The 20,050-nt window shown below is 41.6% G+C and overlaps 1 protein-coding gene across 1 annotated transcript in view; it reads right to left on the bottom strand.

The window, feature by feature from the left end:
* Positions 1–20,050, bottom strand: part of TENM4 (teneurin transmembrane protein 4) — a 508,875-nt gene that overhangs the window by 250,434 nt on the left and 238,391 nt on the right. The window contains exon 5 of the mRNA XM_074816409.1: positions 14,998–15,207. Coding sequence (XP_074672510.1) covers positions 14,998–15,207 — 210 coding nt within the window. The remainder of the gene's footprint in view (positions 1–14,997; positions 15,208–20,050) is intronic.

The following is a 20,050-nucleotide window of genomic DNA, read 5'->3' as shown; positions in this document are numbered from 1 at the left end:
TCTGGCAGTAAGTGCAACTCTGTTTGGGCTCAGAAATCAGTGCTTCAGACCTGTTTCCAACCTGAGCGCTCCCAATTTACAGCACTCCAACGCCACAGGAAGTACACCAGGCCAATATGAAACTCAAATATATTTGAAACAAAGCTTTCTTCCATGCTCTTAGGTCTTTTTCTACCCTCTTCTTCCTCCTCTCTTTAATGTTTGCAGGTTGGAATTTAATGCTCTTTTTTTCTGCCAGAAGTTTGGCTTTTGCAACAAGTACTTCATCCAAGTGAGCCATTTCCTCCAAAATGCACAGCAGTGGCAGAAATCACAGACAGATCCTTATAATCTTTCCTCTTTTTCTCACTTCCCACCTTTTGTATGGAGCACTCTGAGACTCAAGAAGAATTTTCCTGAAATTACAAAACTCATGTTTTTATAGACATGCAGTCACCCAGCGCAAGACCTTGGACTCTCACAGTGCAAAATGGAAAACACAAGAAAACTTGTAATACAAGAGAAACTATGGTTCAGTAAGTGCAAAGGCTAGCTGGAAGGATTAAAACTGCAGGACTAGGCACTTAAGACTTCACTTATGCTCCGTTTTCTGACAGAGTAACACTAACAGCAGAATTCCACTTTACTGGGATAAGGGACGGGGCGAGGAGATGCTTGTGAAAAGGGCAGCAGATGTGAGTGCAAAGTTTGAGAAATTGTATTGAGTGCTGTGTTTCAGTGCTCAGGTTATTATTTTCGCCTTCCTCCCCTCATTTTTCACACCATTAAAATTCCACCTCAGACCCCAGACTCAAAATGAACAAACAAACATGCATTGTTCAGTATCAAAATCCACTGGCGCTCATGCGGCTGCTACTGAAGCTGCAGCGACACTTGAGCTGGGCCAGCAGAAACCACTCAGGCGGTTCACGGAGGGAATGCCAGAGTGACAGATGAAGTACAAAAGTAATCCACACATTGTGTTTCTAGTGCACAGGTGTGTTCAGAGATTATCTTTCTGCCACGCAAGTCACTTATGCCAATCTCTAAAGACCCCTTCTCTTTCCTTCAGTACCTCAGTCTATCTGAAAAAAGCTTTCCATGGCTGCTGTGCTGAAAAACTTCTAAGGAAATTAATTCTGTAAAACTTCAAACGTTATCATTACCTCTCGTACACAATAATTTATCAGTCATTGTAGCATGCAAACATCCTACTCTCTTAGCATCTGAGCAGATGAAAGTTATCCACGTTCTTTGAAGGGACCTTAAATATTAGCCCCTTCCAGTGCCCTGCAAAGAACAATTTGGGAAAAAAAGTAAAAATGAAAGCTTTAAGACCACCTCTAAATCCTGCACATAAATATTACGCTAAGCCAAGATGGAGACAAATAGTAAAAAAGATGCAAGAGCCCTGAGACGTGTTTGAAGTTGTCAGATAAAAGTTAGCACATGCAAACTCCCATTTAGAAGCAGAAGTAATTTGAACAGGTTCTACTTAATGGATAGCACAGCAAATATGGGTTCTGGTTTCCAACAAAAAGTGACATGCAGTAAAATATTTAGGCGATCTTTTGAGAACTCTGTAGCATTCCATAAATTAAAGGGCTTTAGTCAGCTTTCCATATGACAGCAACCAACCCACAGGTCAGTCAGAGGAAAACTGTTTGTGTTTTATCCCAAGATGGATTGGAAGAACTTCTGGCATGGACTGACACTGACAGAAACTGCTCAAGAGTTTTGATGGAGAAGAAATCAAAGACAACGCAAACTGTTTTAAATAGAAGCTACCACAGTATTCAGCACAAGACTAAATTCCCTGTTCAGAAATTCACGTGACTCAATTTTCAAACAGGTAGTTAAGGTGCCTTTGCAAATTTCACATCAATATTTGAAAATAATTTATTTCTCATTCTATTTGCAAACAGGATATTTTATGCAGATCTAGATAGATGTAGTACTTGGGACGTCTGTCCATATTTGTGTATTTTATATGAATTCCATGCATGAACAATGTGGTTGTCTGTAAACCGGGGAAGACTCCTGATCATACCAAGCCATTTTCAGCAGGAGATATCAGGTCTAGGAAGTGACTCGCAGACTGTTAGAAATCAATTGCACCGAAGCGCTCAATTGTGTTAAGTGTCTCTGTGTAGCTTTTGGGAGAGAACACAGTGTAGTGGTTGTTACAGAAACGGGAGAATAAGGGGAGATGAATCCTGCCGTGATGGTATCGCAGAATGCCTGGGTGACCTTGGGCTAGTCACTTGTGACCTCTGTAAAATGGAGATAATCACACTTATCTGATTCGAGGAGGTACCAGGAGACCTACTGTTTCCTAATTGCTTAGAGATATACACAGGAAAGACACAATATAACTACTTCTGCTATTAAAAACAGTTACATGGGTTAGGTTTCTGGAAATATCTAGTGGTGACACAATAGATTTTACCCATCTGTGTAAAAGTGTCAAGTACTGCTATTATTTTGACCTCATTGATAAAGAAAGGATGGGTGGTCTGGTAGACTGAAGCACATTTTGGCTGGAAGCTATTACCCTTTGAGATGACCTCTTGTTTCAAGTTTCATTGGAGTATCAGAAAAGTTACAGGCAGCAACAGTAGGGATTTCTGTAACTCATTCTACAAAACCACTAAAATCTGCTTTATCTCTTCTGACTTGCTACTCCTCTATACTAGTCCTAATGATATTTTTCTTAATCAAGCATACATTAATGGCTGCAAGCAATGTCACTCCCTTCTGTTTTCACCTGACCTGTCTTTCTCTGGGTACTAATTGCATACGTGAAGCTATACCAACCTCAGCTGGCCCACACGATTAGAGAGGTGTAGAAAAACTGACTGCAGTACAAAGAAGGGCAGCAAAAATGATGGCAATTTAAGAGGAAGAATGAATTTTAAAATAAGATGCCTGAATGAGGAACTATATGGTTTGAGGTAGAACAGAGATCCATGTGATAGTCTCTTGTAGCCAATCGGTTTTAGGGAGAGAAGTTGTTTAAGGTGATTTGGGCAGGATTTATGTAAACTGAGTAGCAAGGAAAAGAGCTGATTTACATTAAAACATAGCACGAGCAACCATCAAGTGGTAGTAGTTTTACTGTTGAAATGTGACTCTGGAGAATTTTTACTAAATCTCCACATTTGGCCAGGCAGGGTAAGGCAAGGAAGAGGTCAGTGTGTAAGTATTAGTTTTAACTTGGAGTAATCCATGCTGATTTTCATTTCACTAGAACAATTTTATACCAGAAATACCTATACAGAATCCAAATATCGGCACATCTGTCTAAAGTGCTCATTTACTACAAAGTATCCTTGTTTTACTCAGTGTGTTTGCCAGGATGAAGCACTCTGTCATTTATATCAGTAATGCAATCCCCACCCACACGTCCTTCCACACAAGACTCGACTAATGCATGAATCTTTATGCCGCGCTCCTTATGAAGTGCTGTGTCCTATCACGTTGCCACGATACTGCCGCTAGATTTATAGCTATAACTAAATCATCCGATCATACCACTTCTGTGCTGTGCTTCTTCCATTACCACCTAATGTATCAAAAGCATCGATTTTACACTTGCGAGCCTACTGAAGCACAAGGTCTTGCAGCGCTTTTGATAGCCCAAGCCCACTCCCATAGCTGTCATGCTAATGAGGCATGTGTCGCTACTTTAATTTTTCCGAAGCAGGTCACAAAGCTCAACTCTCCCTTCATGTGGGAGAACCTGGAGTCCAATTCCTGAGCTGTCATGGCTGGCTGATTCTGAATAGTCCATATGATGACACAGACTCTCACCTTACTGGCCTGGCCACCACAACACCACTTCCCCCCAAACGCTGGAAAGAAATATGGCCACTTATGGTTTCAGAACGCTTTTCCCTATTTTCAGCATGTTGTACTTATCGAACGTCTAATATCCGAGGTGTCCAAAATGCTGAAATTATAACCTGCTTAACCTCAATAATTCTGAGACGCAGGTTTTTGTCTCTACAATACAGGTCTTATTTAGACAGAAAGAAAGTGAAGCACATCAAGATTAAGAGACTAAATTGGCAGGACATCTGGAAATACCCTGAAAACCTACAGAAATTTAACATAACAGAAAAAAACTCTGATCATCCAGAAAGGAGCAATATGTTTTAAGACAAGGGGTAAAAATTGCCAGTAATTTACTGCCCGGCCAGAGCATCTTGAGTTAGGACAGGTAAGAAAGACAAGAAGTGACAACAGTCATTTTTAGGCTACTTTGAAAGGCATCCCAAACACCGCGGCTGTATTTTGTGGAGTTAATTTCTGAGTAATACTGATGTCCTACGAACTGAAAGGTTAGGAACAATTAAGAGGCAATTAATGAGTGCCAGTCCAGCCTTCTTATTTTGACCACTCTTACCAATAAGACTACTTGCTGTTTGAGACAGTTGATGAGTAAAGGGGGCAGATTCGGGCTTCAGTAGTTCAGGTCACATGGAGTCACTGGTCTTCCGCCCCATCATCACTGCCTTTAGTGAAGGGCTGTATATTTTCATGCTACTTTGACATGTCAACATCAGCTGACCTCTTGGAAGCAGAAATGTGATAGACTCTATGTCTGAATTTTATCAGCTTCCATCATACAATCTTATGATTTGAACCATTTTGTCTTTTTACTACACTTTATCTGCTTTATATGGCAAAGGCTTTCATTGAGTAGGCTTCCATTAATAGGCCTAATTATTACACGGAAAGAGAAAAAAGATCTAGTAAATCTTCTGTGTTAAAAGTCAGGGCAGACTTTAAAGACATGTTACAAAGAGTGCCTAAACTTTGCGGCATCACCATCCCTTACCTACAAAGATGTGAGCACATGTTAAAAGCCAGCAGTAAAGCCCCACGATGCTGTGGAGTTATCAGCAGAATGGAGTGGGAGCACAGCAACAGATTTTCTCATTTCACTCAAGAATCTCAAAATCTCCAAAGCTTGCAAGAATCGAACAATGATCATTATCCTCCATTTTATTTACGGAAGAGACAGGCACCAGCATTCAGGTCACTTGGGCAAAGTCACAAACTGTCACCAGTCACCAGTCTTCTGACTCTTGTTTCCAGGCATTACTACCAAATACTGACCTGGTAGTCGCAGACTTTGAGCTAATGCAAATCATGCATTTAAAACACTGTACAAGCTATTCCATCTGTATTTGGGGTTTTTGTCTCAACTCACATGGTAGGAATTAAAAATCAACAAAACTTTTAACCCTTCAAATTCTGGTGTTTTACAAACTGCCAGCAAAATTCATTCTTATGTGGGATGCGTATACTGGGGCTTGTAGTCCTCAAAGGCTTAACCCAATTGACTCTTAAGGAACTGTGACAGTCTTTCATATAAATCCTTCCAAGATCAAAGGCTTCTTCTGTGCCATAACTGTCTATCACATCAGCTTTACTACCAAGCATGGGCACTAAGGGCTTGGTCCTGCTGCTAAGACACACGGTTAAGGATTGCCTTCTCTTGAACAAAACAACCCTACTGCTTTGCACCCAAGTACACATGGGAAGTAACTTCAAAGGATACACCGTGGTTCATACACACACAGCAAGAAGCTGCGCTATCCCCTCATGTCGTGTTCCAAATATCATTTTTCAGAAAACTTGCGCTGTATCCACAGAAGGCACTTTCTCCTCTGAGTTACTGCCTCAGATGTTTTAACCCGATCCTTTCCCTTCTACTCAGAGCCTCAAAGCTTCCACCCAGAATACCTAAAGCTATCACCGCTTTAGTTGAAGAATTTGTTGGGGTCACATGATGGTTTGAAAGCTGTGGTTGAGGTTAATAGTGTGTTACAATAAACACAGTGAATAATGCAAAGCACAGAAACGATGGAGGAGGAAGTGGGGGGAGACATCTTCTGAGGCTATGCAGTTACTGGATGTTTAGTTTGAAAGAACACATAGGTCAGAGCGAGACTTCTGGCATCTTCTCCCTTACAAGTTAATCACTGGTTCACAGTGGCCAGCAAATTTCAGCTTATAAATAAAGTTCAAAGCCCCCAGGTCCTCATTTTGAAATGGAGACATATGATTTGAAAACAGCTAATACAACAAGCCTTCCCAAAGTTTGAGCTCATTCCCAACTGAGAGATCCATTTTCACAGTAATAACACAACACAGCCATGAGTACATGAGCATCAGACTTCCTTCCTATATTTTATAATACTTTGCACTTCCACGCCAGCTTTTATCTGGTGAATGGAAAAAGTTCTGATGAACATCAGCTATGACTTTTCAAAGTGTAGAGGACACACAACCCTGCAGGAATTGAGAGCACACACAGATCCTCAGCCATACGGACATCAGGTCAGAGATGATACATACCCAGAAATTACAGGTTCAATGCTGTGCACCCAGACATCTGAAAAGATTTAGAGAAATGGTTACCCTACTCTCTGAAACCTGATGTCTGCAAGTATGGAGCCATGGATCCCTTCTTGTCTACTCGTTATACCCATAGTGTAAACCATGGCTAGCTCCAGTAATATCATACAGATGAGGAAATAGTTGGGAAGGATACTGAAGCCAACAGCTTGCTATATCCTCCATTTACAATGGAGAAAACTGAGGTTAAGTTTTTCAGCTGAGAAGCCTGTGGCAGAAACCAGAGGGCTGAATTCCTAGTACTTGCTCCAGTTTCTGGACAACTCTGCCTTCAGTGTTTTGTTCTTCTAAATCTGCCCAGAAGCATTTTTTTCACACAGAATCTGCTCCTCTGGGGGCTTTGTTTCATGTTAGTCACAAATCTTTCAGTATAACCTGAGGTAGACCAAAACACTGGCAGTCCTGCAGTGAAAAAGCATCTAATGGGCCATAAATTAATGTTTCATTTCCTTTAATAGTGTAATGATGAGTTCCTTCTTCAGAGCAAGATTTTGTTGCACATTTGATAGTTGCACTATAAAGAAAGAAACGGGGTTTTTTAACATCGAAAAGTATCAAAGCCAGAATGCTATTTTTGTTTGTGCTCTTGCAGCTTGACTCTTCAAACAGATTTTTCTCCCCAATTTTCTAAAGAAAAAGGTAAAAAAAAAAATCCATCTCAGATGAGACCTTGCACAGCTTGTCAAGTTTCAACCCACAGTGAATTTTTACTGCAAATATAAACCTCTGAAAAGTAGGGGTTTCTAATGGAAATGCTGACATAACCTTAACTATACCAATGCTGCTGTAATGCTCAGGTTACCAGGAATATTTCTGCTGCCAATTCAGTTTAACAAGTCTGAATGCATATAATTTGTTCCAGTTGTCTTTCCTGAGAGTGAGGCTCCTTTGTGCACACTTTCCAATGTGGCTTGCATTAAAAGAAAGAAAAAAACCTTACTCCTATGTAAATTCATATACACACTGATACGGTTTTATCACAGCTAAAAAGCTATAAATCTGCTTTAACTGATTCAGTGTGTTCCCTGCTGGCCTGGAAAGGTGACTCATTTCATTGCTGCCCTTCACTGAACGTGACAATCATAACTTTGCTTTGTTCTCTTTGGGATATTTATTCTTTGCAAAAAAACCCCTGACTCTTTGTGTATTCATATTATCCACTCCTGACCAAACCTCCCCCCATTTGAGCCAAAAGGATTTCAGTTGGGTCAGGATTTGACCCTCGTTATGCTAGGAATCTAATCCAAATGCCTCCCGCTGATATCAGCGATAAGAATCTAGTCCTACGGCAAATGATTTGCTTCTCACCTTTGGCTCATCCCGAAGCCAAACAACTGCCAGGTTAAACAAATACTTTCAGGATGCAAAGTGAATCCATAGGACAAGAACTGAAGTGACAGCAAGGTAAGTGGGCACTTCTAGAGCTTCACATCCTCTGAAAGATCTGCTGCTTGCACATTGAAATCTTTCTGATCCTTCCTCCTGGTAGGAAGAGTGAAACAGGAGGAACAAAAACTCAACAGGATGGCTCCACCACTCAGTGAACAGGAGCAGGAATAATTCATGACCTGATCCTCCTCACATCTGCCAGTTTACAACTTTTTACTTGATCTTCCAGGCTCTAAGAGGCAATGGCTGACGCTTGAGAATTCAAAACCTGAACCTTGTTGTCATCTTTACAACAGAGATAAATTTGGAGGCATGATGTAAGGACAAATTTTCAAATATGCCAGTGAATTTTGGGATGGTTTCAGTGAGTTCAAATAGATGACAACTGTGAAAATCAAGCCAAAATGACCAGACTGAGGCTCCAAACAAACTTCTCAGGCTCCTACGGACTCACAGTCAGACACAGCTCTTTCCACAATGAGAGGAAAAAGAGGAAACTCCTCAGGATGATTCAGACCCTGATGGCCTATAATGTCTCTAACTAAATTGAAAGCTTATGATTAATATGTCTCTTGTTTAGTTTTCTGACTAAAATGAAAAGGGAGGAATTTAGGTCATGGTTTCTCAGGCTGAACTCTGAACGTGTTCCCAAATAAGAGTATAAATTTGGTGAAAAATTATGTAAAACTGGTTTTCAAAATACTTTTTTCCAAGCACCTCTCCTACCACCTTTTGTTTTTTTCAATCATCACCACTGTTCTAAAAAAATGTTCTTTTATTAAAGAATTTTTTAAAACTATTGCTAAACTAAACTTCTTTTTAAACCTTTCCTCTCCTTAAGATGTTTTTTCATGAACTTCTGAAATGTTGTGGGGGAGGGTGGTGGTATTAAAAAAGTTTTAATAGGGAACACAATAATTCAAAGACTATTTTTAAGTTTTTTAAAATACACTGGGAAAACAATTGGCTGTATCTTCCTATTCCTCAGTTTCCCTTCTGTAATTATAAATTATCATTATAAGTAACACTGACTGCTAATGGACTGCACAAATCTCTGATAAAGGATGCAGAGATTAATTATTATTATTCTTACTTAACACGCTTACTTGAGTAGTGAAGAAGCAACAGAAGGCACTGTGCAACGACAAAATACAGCAAGAGACCCTCCGTACACAAGCCTTTTTGAAATGAAAAGAAAAAATAGCCTTACATAAAAGAAAATTGAATTTAATTGGGATTTATTATTATTAGATGAGAAAAATATCAATTATTAAGATTACATTATCAAAGTTTCTTTTGCTCTCCTCTGTCAGATCCCTGAAAACTCTCCACTTCTAAGAAGCCTTACATGATTCTTTCTTTGAAATGCTTTAATATTCTGTCTTCTGGGCTCCCTGCTGCAGTTTGATTTCTCTGTGACCGTCTCTTCCATCCCAGTGTTGTAAACACCTAACCCTGTGCTTGAGCAGGACTCCTACAGGACAGACAACTCATGTGTCTGAAGTCGGACCTGAAGATCAGAGGAGTGATGCCTGATGCAAAGCAGGCTGATGCTCAGTTCAGACTTTCAGCTGGTCACACTGGGCTGCAGAATGAGTCTGAAAACAGCAGTCTCTGTAGCAGACTATGCAGCCCCAAACACATCAAGAATATTAGAGAAATAAACACTGAACACATACATGGATAGATTAAAAACTTTCAGCAGAAAGTGCCCTGTATTTCTGGAAGATGATTTCCTTTTAGATCCTGAAGAAATCCAGCCACAGCAGCAGTAGAGGCAGATGATCTGGTCAGTTACTCTACAGTGCCAGAAATGCACAATTTATATCAAATTAAACTATTTGACAAAACACAGCTAAGGCTATAGTAGTCCTCATCAGCCTTTTTGTGAAGGATTTATTTTTATAAATCTGGGCCAAATAATTTAATAAAAAGGTAGAAAGTTCTTTCTGAAGGATAGGAAAGGGAGGTAAATTACAAATGGTGATTGTCTTCAACAGCTTAAGGCTGATCATTAAAGGTAAAAAAAATCCTAAACAGAAAATAGGACACATCCTTTAGGTTACAAATTAGGAGGTCTAGACTGGTCCAATTTAGTTAGAAATGAGAAGGAAGATCTTAGGGGAATTTACTGCTTCAAATTGTCCAGCACTCTAAACAAAGAAAAAATGGCAAAGGCAGTACACAAAACTGCATTAACTCCAACCATGGATTTTGTTGGCCAAGTAGCTTGTTCATGCAGATCCCACTAAGTAGAAGCAGCATGTTGTGTTTTTTTTTCAGCTTCTGGGGTCAAACTGATCCTGATTTGGCCTTTTTTTTCACTGAAATCAGAGATCCTATGTAAGTTGCACTCATCTCCTAGGATCTAACCCTGGAATATTTATGTACGTACTCAACACGTTTTTCCCTCCTCCCGACCACTGACAACGCAATCTGTGCCTGAGGTGAGGGCTGCATTGTCCATGCTTCGCACAACGCTGAACACTCCTCTTGAAATTCAAAGTCTAATAACACCGTGAATCATGCCTACCTCCTGCCTCTCTCTCTCCAGAAGCCGCGTCACTTTGAGTGACTGGCAGTGTGACCCTCCACTGCTGATTTTTTCGTGAATAAAAGCCCTTAGTGGCAGAAAAGGAACAGGACTGATTAATCAGTGGGGAGTAACAGGAGTTGTTGGAATAGGGATGTATTTGAGGGAGAAGCCAAAGAAATTGGGGTACATATATTCAGAAGTGGGTGATAAGACTCCACACTGTACTAGTTCCTTCCTACAGAGACTTTAGTAGATGTTACACTGTAACTCCTAGGACTGGAGAGTCAGTTTTAGATATTCTTACAACTTCCTGGTATTGCCTTACTTCTGCTAGAATTAAATAAAATCCATGCCTTGGTCTCTGAAATTGTGTTTGAGAATATTAAAATGCCCAAAACAAGAGGTGATTTTGGATTTTGTGGCTCCCATCTGCAGAGATTGTTTCAAATGTCTGCATCCAGCCTTCCTGTTTGCCTGATACGAGCAACTTAGAGAAATAACCCGACCCCACAAAATGACAGAAGCACAGTTCACATTGAATGCTTGCTCACTGATGAAAGAGCTGGAAGAAGTCATGCACTTCGGCTTTGACTACAAGGCAACATGGTCAGCATTCTCAAAGGAATTTAGAGGCCAGCTTTCCACAGATTTCATATATTTTTCAAAATCTGTTCTTTGTCACTCTGCACATCAGCTCCCCATGGGGATGACAGTCATTTCCCTACCTCACAGCTGTCCTAAGCAGAGATATACCTGCTAACATCCCCAAGTGTCACAGCTGTGGATACTGAGGGAAGTGCACAGCAATGGTCAGGCTGATGTGCTCTTCCTAAACACCATTCCCTAAAGACACTCAATTTTTTTTTTTTTTTTATTTTTCATGTTATTTACTGGTTAAAATGGAAGAGAGCTGCTGCTGCCGAGCCAAACACCAACATCTACATCCCTCTCCTTGGCTGATGCTCAACCTTTTCCAGCCAGTCAGCATCATCCCTACAACCCCACTGGCTCGTGCTTCTCCTCCCATACCACTGTCACAGACAACAGGGACCGATGTTCTGATCCGACAGAGCATTTGTTAGTTTCTTAAAACAATCAGATTAAAGATTGGATGTCTTCAGATAGTTCTGGCCTCTCATCAGTCATATACATCTATACCTACACACCAGTACATACATATACTGACTGATGAGAAACCTGAAGAACTAATTAGTGTTTCTGAATGTCTACTAAGATACCCCAAGGCAGCCTGCTTTTTAAATAGTGCTGAAATCCTCAAATCAGGAAATTTTAAGGTTTCTGAAAGAAAACATCCTGAGATGTTTGAGAGAGTTGGGGCTGTTTAGCCTGGCAAAGGGAAGGCTCTGTGTGGCTGTTCAATACTTAAAGGAGGCTCATAAGGAAATGGAGAGAGACTTTTTACGAGGTCCTGTAGTGATAAGACAAGGGGTAACGGTTTTAAACTAAAAGAGGATCAATTTAGATTTGGTATAAGGAAGAAATTATTTACTGCGAGAGTGGTGAGACACTGGCACAGGTTGCCCAGAGATGCTGTGGCTGCCCCCTCCCTGGGAGGGTTCAAGGCCAGGTTGGACAGGGCTTTGGGCAACCTGGGCTAGTGGAAGGTGTCCCTGCCTGTGGCAGGGGGTTGGAACTAGATGGTCTTTAAAGGTCCCTTCCAACCCAAACCAGTCTGTGATTCTATGAAATGCAGATATTCACATCCTAGTTATTTTGAGTAATTTTAGGTAAAAGAAAAAGTCTTCTGGAGTTGACATACATAAAACCAAAACTGAAAATATCCAAGTCTGAAAAATCTTTTTTTCCTTAAAATTAAGTACCTGCTGGCAGTATAAGTACAATAAAAATTGGGGATTTTTAATGTTTTAAATTTTACCTTACAAGTAAAAAGAATCAAACAATGGCTCTTAATACATCCAATACAAAATTAAAAGCCGTATAAGATCCCTGCATGTTTATATACTTCTTAGTTTGTTCCAGCCTTCATCTGAAAGTTTAGTTGGACATTTTCCTGGAAGTGTAGAAATAATATTATGGGCATTATTACCTTTCTGGAATGAAAGGAACTTAGATAAAGAATAGCCTACTGTATCTTCAAAAAGTAGCATGTTTCTTAAGTTCCATGTGCATTATATTTGCAATTTACATGGGGATTTGTAACAGCAGTGCTGTTCCCTGGGTGTTAGTTACTTTGGATGGACTTCTCTGAGGCTGAGTTTACACAGCTGTGGTAAGAAAACCTAGCCACAATCAATTAAAAAGTGCAACACAAATCCTTTGGACAGCATTCTCAGGCTGTCCTGCTGTTGAGACAGCTACTATTCTCCAAGAATGAGTGCTCTAACTGTATTAAACTTAGTCCTAACCAAAATAAGCTTTTACTAATTTTCACCATTTAAGGAACATAAAGACCTGCCTTTGTCATTCAAAGTTTAAGCTGACTAAGCCTCATAGAAACAGAACGTTAAGGAACTAAAGCAATTAAATCCATTTACAGAGGTCAGAAGAGTCTCTGGGTTTTAGACATGATGGGCTTGTATGGTCTGTGCTTCTTATTCATGTGAACTCTCAGATTATGGGTTGATAGGTGGCATAATAAGTCTCCTTTGTTTTTCTCCTGGTAGCAGAGTGACGCTGAGCTGATCCTAACAGGTCACCAGTGTGCTGGCACTACCTGCACTTGTGATTACCGAACAACTAGAATAAGCACGCAAATGAGACCCCAGACGCCCTGTCTTTGTGTGCGATATATTTATTACCAACCTGCTGAATCCTACACACAAAGAAGGCCTCAGGGAATGTAGTATGTCTACAAGCCGATGCAAAAAGCACTGAGAAAAAAAAAGAGGATAAATAAGCAGGAAGCTGAAAAGCCTAAAGTCTAACTAACTCACCAGCACATCAATAATACAATAATGTCGTCAACCCACCATGGACTCTGAACAATGCTTTTTCTGTTGTTCAGCTAATTAGTAAAAGAAGAGATTAAGGTCTTTAATCTCGCTTTCTCTTTCTTCCCTTTTTTTTTTTACCTGGAGGGTGTGTGTGTATGTGTACATATATATTCCCTCAATGAACAAAGAGAAAGTACATACATAATGATGTTGAAAACATGAGGTGAAGTGTGAGTTTGGCTTTATTTCCAACAAGAGGGTCATCTACATGATTTCAGATTTCAATGTACTGCAACTGCAAGGAGTCAGATGTGTATGTGTGTGTGTGTGTTACAGGGTGGGAGGGGAGGGGGGAAGCTGAACAGAGGATATGAATTTTAAGCAGTTTCCTGAATGAATACGACACTGTATTTCCCCCTACTCTCCTTAGGATGACAATTCAGACGAGATAACCTTCTCCTTTGAAAAACCCTGAAAGGAAAGTTTGTTTTTACCATAACAAATGCAACAAAAGAAAAGAAGAGGGAAGCTGGGGAAGAGGGGCGGGGGAAGGCACACACAAATTAAATGTCAAACTTTCTCTCCTTACTTGGAGATAACAGCATACTAGGAAACCTTCTTAGAAGCTTAACATAAATGCAGTTAAGCTGTTGCCAGCTGCAGTAAACCTCTCTCTCACCTTTCTTTCTCTCTTTCAAGATATCTTTGAATGCCTTCTCCTTCATCATAAATCAGACCTGTGAGCAATTATCACTCAAGCCGGATGGCAGCGGCCTGAGTGGCCACTGCTATTCCACTGCTGTAATCTGCACTTCGTCAGGTTACACTACCCTTGATGAAATTTCACATTTCTTTGCCAACGAGCGTTACCTCTCCGTTTATGACTCATTGTCTTTGCAGCATAGCGCTGTGAATCTCATTCCTCTTCTTGAAGTTTAAGCAGCACGGTTCATCCGGCTGTGCTGAGCACCCTCAGCTCCCATCGGGAGTCTCGGAGCATCCCAGAAGCAGGAGGTTGTGCTGCCGCCTCAAATACTTACCCTGAGGGCATCTCCCAGCGCCTCCGAGGGAGATGTGGATGCAGACACCCTCCTCTGGCCTCTGAGGCTGAGCACACAGTGCAGATGCCACTGTCACAACTCACGAGGAAACTGAGTTTTTTTGGCATTCCCTTTTCCACCCATGCAGCCTTTTGGTGACAGGTTTCTGACAGCGGCGGGAGCCTCCGGGCTGCTCTCAGCTGCTCAGGGCCGGCAGTGGCGGGAGCCCACCTGGGCACCCTCCCCTCAGCCCTGCCAGCCCCCAGCCTGCACCTTGCTGCCCTCACAGAGATGAGGGTTTCTTTGGTGAGTTTTTCTAATTAAAAAAAAAAAAAAAAAAAGGCCAAACAAACCCAAAATCCACCCCAAAAAGGAGAGGGCTCCAACCTTCAACTCATGTGAAGTTTCTGAGCTCTGCCCAGGTACCACAGTGGGTGGCTCATCCCTCACCACAGCCACCCAGCCACACGCACAGCAGCCAGCACGAACCTTTCCAATGCTGCATGCTTCAACCTTTACGAAGTGATGTGATTCCCCCCCCCCCGCCCTTTTATCCCCCTCCTCAACTCATTTATTTATTTAATTTTAAAAACAACATCCCCCCCCCCCCCCCCCCAACCAACCCAAAGGGCACAGCCGCGTCCCCAGCCAACCTCCATCCCCGCGCACGGCTGTCAGACGAGCAAGGAAAGTAGGTAGAGTCACTCACCGTTGGCGGCGACACAGAGGTTTCCAGAGCCACTTTTAACTAAGAATGAATTAGGGACAAACTCTTCCTCAGAGTCAGAGTCCGCGGCCGGCTGGGCCGCGCCGTTGCCCAGCAACCGCCCCGGGCCCTCATTGGCCGGCGGCGAGGGGGGAGGGGAGGGGGACTGCTCGGGGGGGGTGGAGGAGGCGGACGAACAACGCAGGGGAGGACCTGCGGGCCACAAACACACACACACACAGAGAAAAGGGGGGAGAAAAAAAAAAAAAAAAAACAAACACAAAAATAAAATAAACGAAAAAACGACAAAACACAGACAGAGAGACAAAAAAGTTGAGCTGGGGCACGAGGGAAGGCCGCCCCTCCACACCGCCCCCCGCCCCCCGACGCCTGCCCCGCCGGGGCAGCAGTCCCTGAGGGGCGGCCGACTGCACATAGCTGCCCGCTGGCTCTGAGGGGACCGCCGCTGTCCCTGGGGTGGTAACCGTCCCTTAAAACTCGTATCCATCGGGGTTTTTAAGATGTTGGCATTGGAGGGAGCCGCCGGTGCGAGATACGCTTTGTGCCACGAAGCAGGCACATGCTGCCGACGAGGCCAAGTGTCAACACCGGGCTGCGTTGTACTAAAGGAGTTTTGCCCAACGTATTGTGAGGTAAATTATTTCAGATTTCATGTTGAAAGAATAAAGTCCTTTTGAGGATTGGGTTTAACCATTCCCTCATCGAGTTTATAAGGCAAGCAGGCTGAAATCTCCCTCACAGGGGCAGAAAGTGGAGGGCAGAGCCAGGCATTGCTATGGGGTGCTAAAGCATGTCAGCAAACCAACACACTGAGACAGCACAGAAGCAAAGCTCAGTACAGTGTCATTTCATTGATTAAATCATGAGAAATGCAGCAAATTAGGTTCTTGGATAATATTTTACATAAAGCTGCCCCTCATGAAGGACGAGCTTCACCTGACTGCAAGGAAATTGGATCAGGTACATGGAGGTTAAGTAGATCCAATTTGAAAAGCATACTGTAAATAATTAATGGTTATCAGGGTCTTAGTCCAATCAGATTTTTAAACAACTGGGAAATCAGAACCCCCAAATTGGTGAAAAAACTACCAGGCAAACGTGGAGGTCAGATATGTGCAGTACATCAATAAAAACATGGGGAATATGAACACAGACATATAATAGGTTAAAATACAGGACAATGCATTTAAACATGAGCTTTTCCCCTTGGTACATTTGATCTGAAAGTCATAATGATTAATCTCCCACATTTTCCCAAATACTGAAACATTATCATGCAAAATCCATCAAAATAAAAGAATAACAGCACAAGAAAACCAGCAAACTTAAAGAATGATCTGTTTCTTAAAAAAACACATTTTGAACATAACATAGCACACAACACAGGTGTACAATATTCCTTCCTAAACACAACATGAACACTTTAGAAAAGGACACAAACCCAAAACAATAAAGTGGGTTTAACATTTAAATCCCCCAAAGCTGGTTCTGCTGAGTTTCTTTCTGCCTTGGTCATCAGTTTTTCTCAAGGTAAGCCCTTGGATGTCACCTCCCTGGCATATGCAGGTCTTATAAATTGCTTATAAATTGTGTTAACTACTGGTAGGAGCTGGAGAGAGACAGCTAAAAAGGGAGCACGTGCAAGTGGATAAGCATTGCTTTCCCAGTCACAGACCCTGACACGCAAATGGCGGTTCAGCTCTAACTCTGATGTGCTCTTGAAGGAGCAAAGTCTACTCTGCGTCATCCTCTTCGTTGCAATGGAGATCTGATGAGCCCTGACATGTATTAAAGTTTAAATCATGACTTTGATTTGCTATGCATTTGTTACAAAACAGGATGATACGTATTTCTGATACTGTGTAGTCGGAGCCTGAATTCTAGTGTGATAATGAGTGAAATGGAAAGAAAGTGTTAAACCTATGTCTTCCTATAGACCCATACAGTTTTTCAGTGTACCTTGTAACTGGAGGACACATCTTTCCAGCCATTGAGAGAGAGACAAGCTAGATGAAAAAAATTATTTCAAGCCTCTGACTCATTTACCCAAAGACCAGTAAAAGCGCATAAAAAGGAGGCTAATGGTATGGCTACCGCTGGCAAAAAAATGTGTGTGGTAGATGACAGTAGACCCCCAGTGCTCTCCCTGTGTTTTGGTCAGACAGCACGCTTGGCTTATTGGCATATGAACTCAGTAGTCTGGACCTAAAGAGCAGGAGCAGAATGAGCTGAATTTGGAATCGTAACCCTAAAAGCAAAATGTCAGTGCTTTTGTCAGCCCACATCAGAAACCTTCTGCCATTTCCACATGGTTGCAGGTTGGGTTTTTCGGTACAGGCTTTTCCCATATCCCAGTATTGCTGTTTTGGCAAGGATAAAAGAAAAATTATGAAAAAAAAAAAGAAACAACAAGACTAAAACCTCTTTAATTAAAACTTTGGATTTTTCATCAACTGCACCATTTCAGAGTGCCCATGAGAAGTTCCCGTGGGCTTTCACAGTCGTTACACGCACCTCCAGCAGCGCATGAGCTGACCTTTACAGGGGAAGGGTGCTTCGGAACCGTGCATGCTAACCACGATTCTGCGGGCTGCGCTGCTGGAAAGAGCGCTGGCACGTACCACCCTGTTCCCTGGAAAATTCCCTTTTGGGCATGCAATATTGGGGTGGACACAACAGGAGACTTTACAGGCTGCTGGCTGGAAGGTGTGTGCTGCTCAGCTGTGCTGACAACATGCAGTTAAAATGCATGGGGAGCAAAGCGGTACCTTCCTTTTTAACCTGTCAGCAACTCTGTAAGGCAAGGGTGTGTTAAGTTGTGGATCCTTTAAGAGAATTGCCTCCTTTTCTCTGCTTGGACAGAAAACCAAAAATTAAATCTGACCTTTTCACAAAAAATAAACCGAGAGATGAAAGATACAAGTTCTTATCCTTCTCAGACAAGTATCTCACTGAATTTACTGCGACTGCAGGTCCAAGTAAAACAAGCAGGATTCGGCCCATAAACTTTCATTCCAGCTGCCAGAGCAAAATTTCTAATTGATTAGTACAAAATGAATTCGCAGCAATACTGGGTTGCTATGGAACCTGAGCAAGTAGGCCAAGTCACTTTGCGGTATGTGCTGTTTCTCCTTCAAAAATACAAAACAGAAGGACTAGATAACACATTCATTATGCACACTCTTGCAATTTGGAAGCTAACTCAAAGAAAAACAAAACGGATTCCAAGTATGGGCCCCTTGGCATCAATTTGTAACAATCTTATATATCCGCTTGCAGTGAACAGTCAAAATTATGTTCTTTGGACTTGGGGCAGGAATAATAGAAGTTGAATGTCTCTATATGAATGATATGTTACTTGCACATATTCAGAGGAAAACAGAACATAAACTTCTATTTTAGCTATGTGCCAGCTTTTCAGATTGAGATTAAAAAAAACCTGGGAAGATATGTTACAGTCTGCGGTAGATTTATGAAAGTACTTAAGAAACACAAACTTTGGAAATAGGTTAACGCAAAGAATCTGTTTCCCAACTTAACTAAGGAACTCTGCAAAATTCAGGCAACCGCTTTAAATTTAGGGAAGAGACAACCGGAGCAGACTCTAAACAGTTAGGGGAAAGTAAGACAAACAATAAACATGCCTTCAGTTTATGCTACACATTTGGCTGTAATATTTCAGAATACTGTGTGTCTCTAGAATTACTCTGTCTCGCAGGATTTGGCCTTCAGAGATCAAGAGCTGATTTAAAACGGGTGTGTTCATGGTAGTGTGAATAGAAGGGCTGCCGGGAATACAGAACACTCAAGGAGATACTTTTAAATGAAGGACAGTAAATTGTTTCATAGACTACATTCAGTGGATTATACCCATATGTTTACAATTTGTCCCAAAAGAGGTGAAAAAGTGTGGATGTACAAATGCTGACTTTTCACAGAACTGATACCACAAGGCAACAGGATTTAATAGTGTTCAGTATACTGAGAATGGTATTATCTGCAATCAACAAATCATTAATATCAGCTTTTTTCCCCATGGTACTTTCTTCTATGAAGCTTCAACAAAGAATCTTCCAGAACTTTACAAGCACTGAGTATGTAAGCTTTGAAATACCGTTATCAGATCTGTTGGGATCTGTTATCAGATTGGCAGCAAAAATCAGATTGTCTGGGGAGCACACTTATACTTCTGACAGAGAAGGAAACTGAGACAGAGAGAACTGAAGTAATTTGGGTCAAAATGCCATTGTTTCCTGTATCTGGATACTGTATCTCTAGCCACTGAAATATTCTAAAAGGCTGTTTGTCACACTCAAAATATTTTAAATTCGCAGAATTCCCACCATGCAGGAAGGACAGGGGAAGGAGGGGCAGAAGTTCTGTCATCGTGACTACCTCAGTACAGCAACTACAGTAGTTCTCACGTAAGAACTTTTGCATTAAGTTATACTGCTGAAAATGCTTAGCCTCTATACAAATGTAAAATATGAAAGTTTCTAGCAATGGTACTGGTGCACCAGTCCCAGTAAGCACCATTACAAACAAGACATCACAACACAGCTCTGGCCTTTAAGCTGTAAGGCACTGGTATGTGCCGTGTGTTTGTAGGAGGGCTGTGTAAATGACAGCAGTGTTTTCTGTAGTGTGCTGGCTGGCTGTATTGTCCTGTCAAAAGAAAGAGAGTGTAAGCAGATGCACTTCTTTTTTTTGTCTTCCTCTCACTTTGCGCAGTGGTTTTGCGTGATTTTTATTGACATTGAAACTAAGTCTGACTGATCTGTATTAAAACTGTAGCTAGTCTTGTGCTGGAGAAAACCATGACCTGCACACACAACAGAAACACTTAGGTACCTCTGCCTGACAAAATTAATTAATAAATAAATCTAAAACTCAGGCAATTTCATCCCACACCATATCTGACTGATTAAAACCCCACAAGCATGAAGCAGCGCTGCAGGGCTGAGATCTTCTTACGAGAAAGAGCCACATTTGAAAGGTGCCAGGCAGTGGGCACCAGGACATCCCAGGCAGCACC

Source organism: Strix aluco, chromosome 2, assembly GCF_031877795.1.
Source record: "Strix aluco isolate bStrAlu1 chromosome 2, bStrAlu1.hap1, whole genome shotgun sequence".
Lineage (NCBI taxonomy): Eukaryota > Metazoa > Chordata > Aves > Strigiformes > Strigidae > Strix > Strix aluco.
Note: the sequence above shows the minus strand (reverse complement) of the source record. Positions and strands in the feature narration are given on the sequence as shown.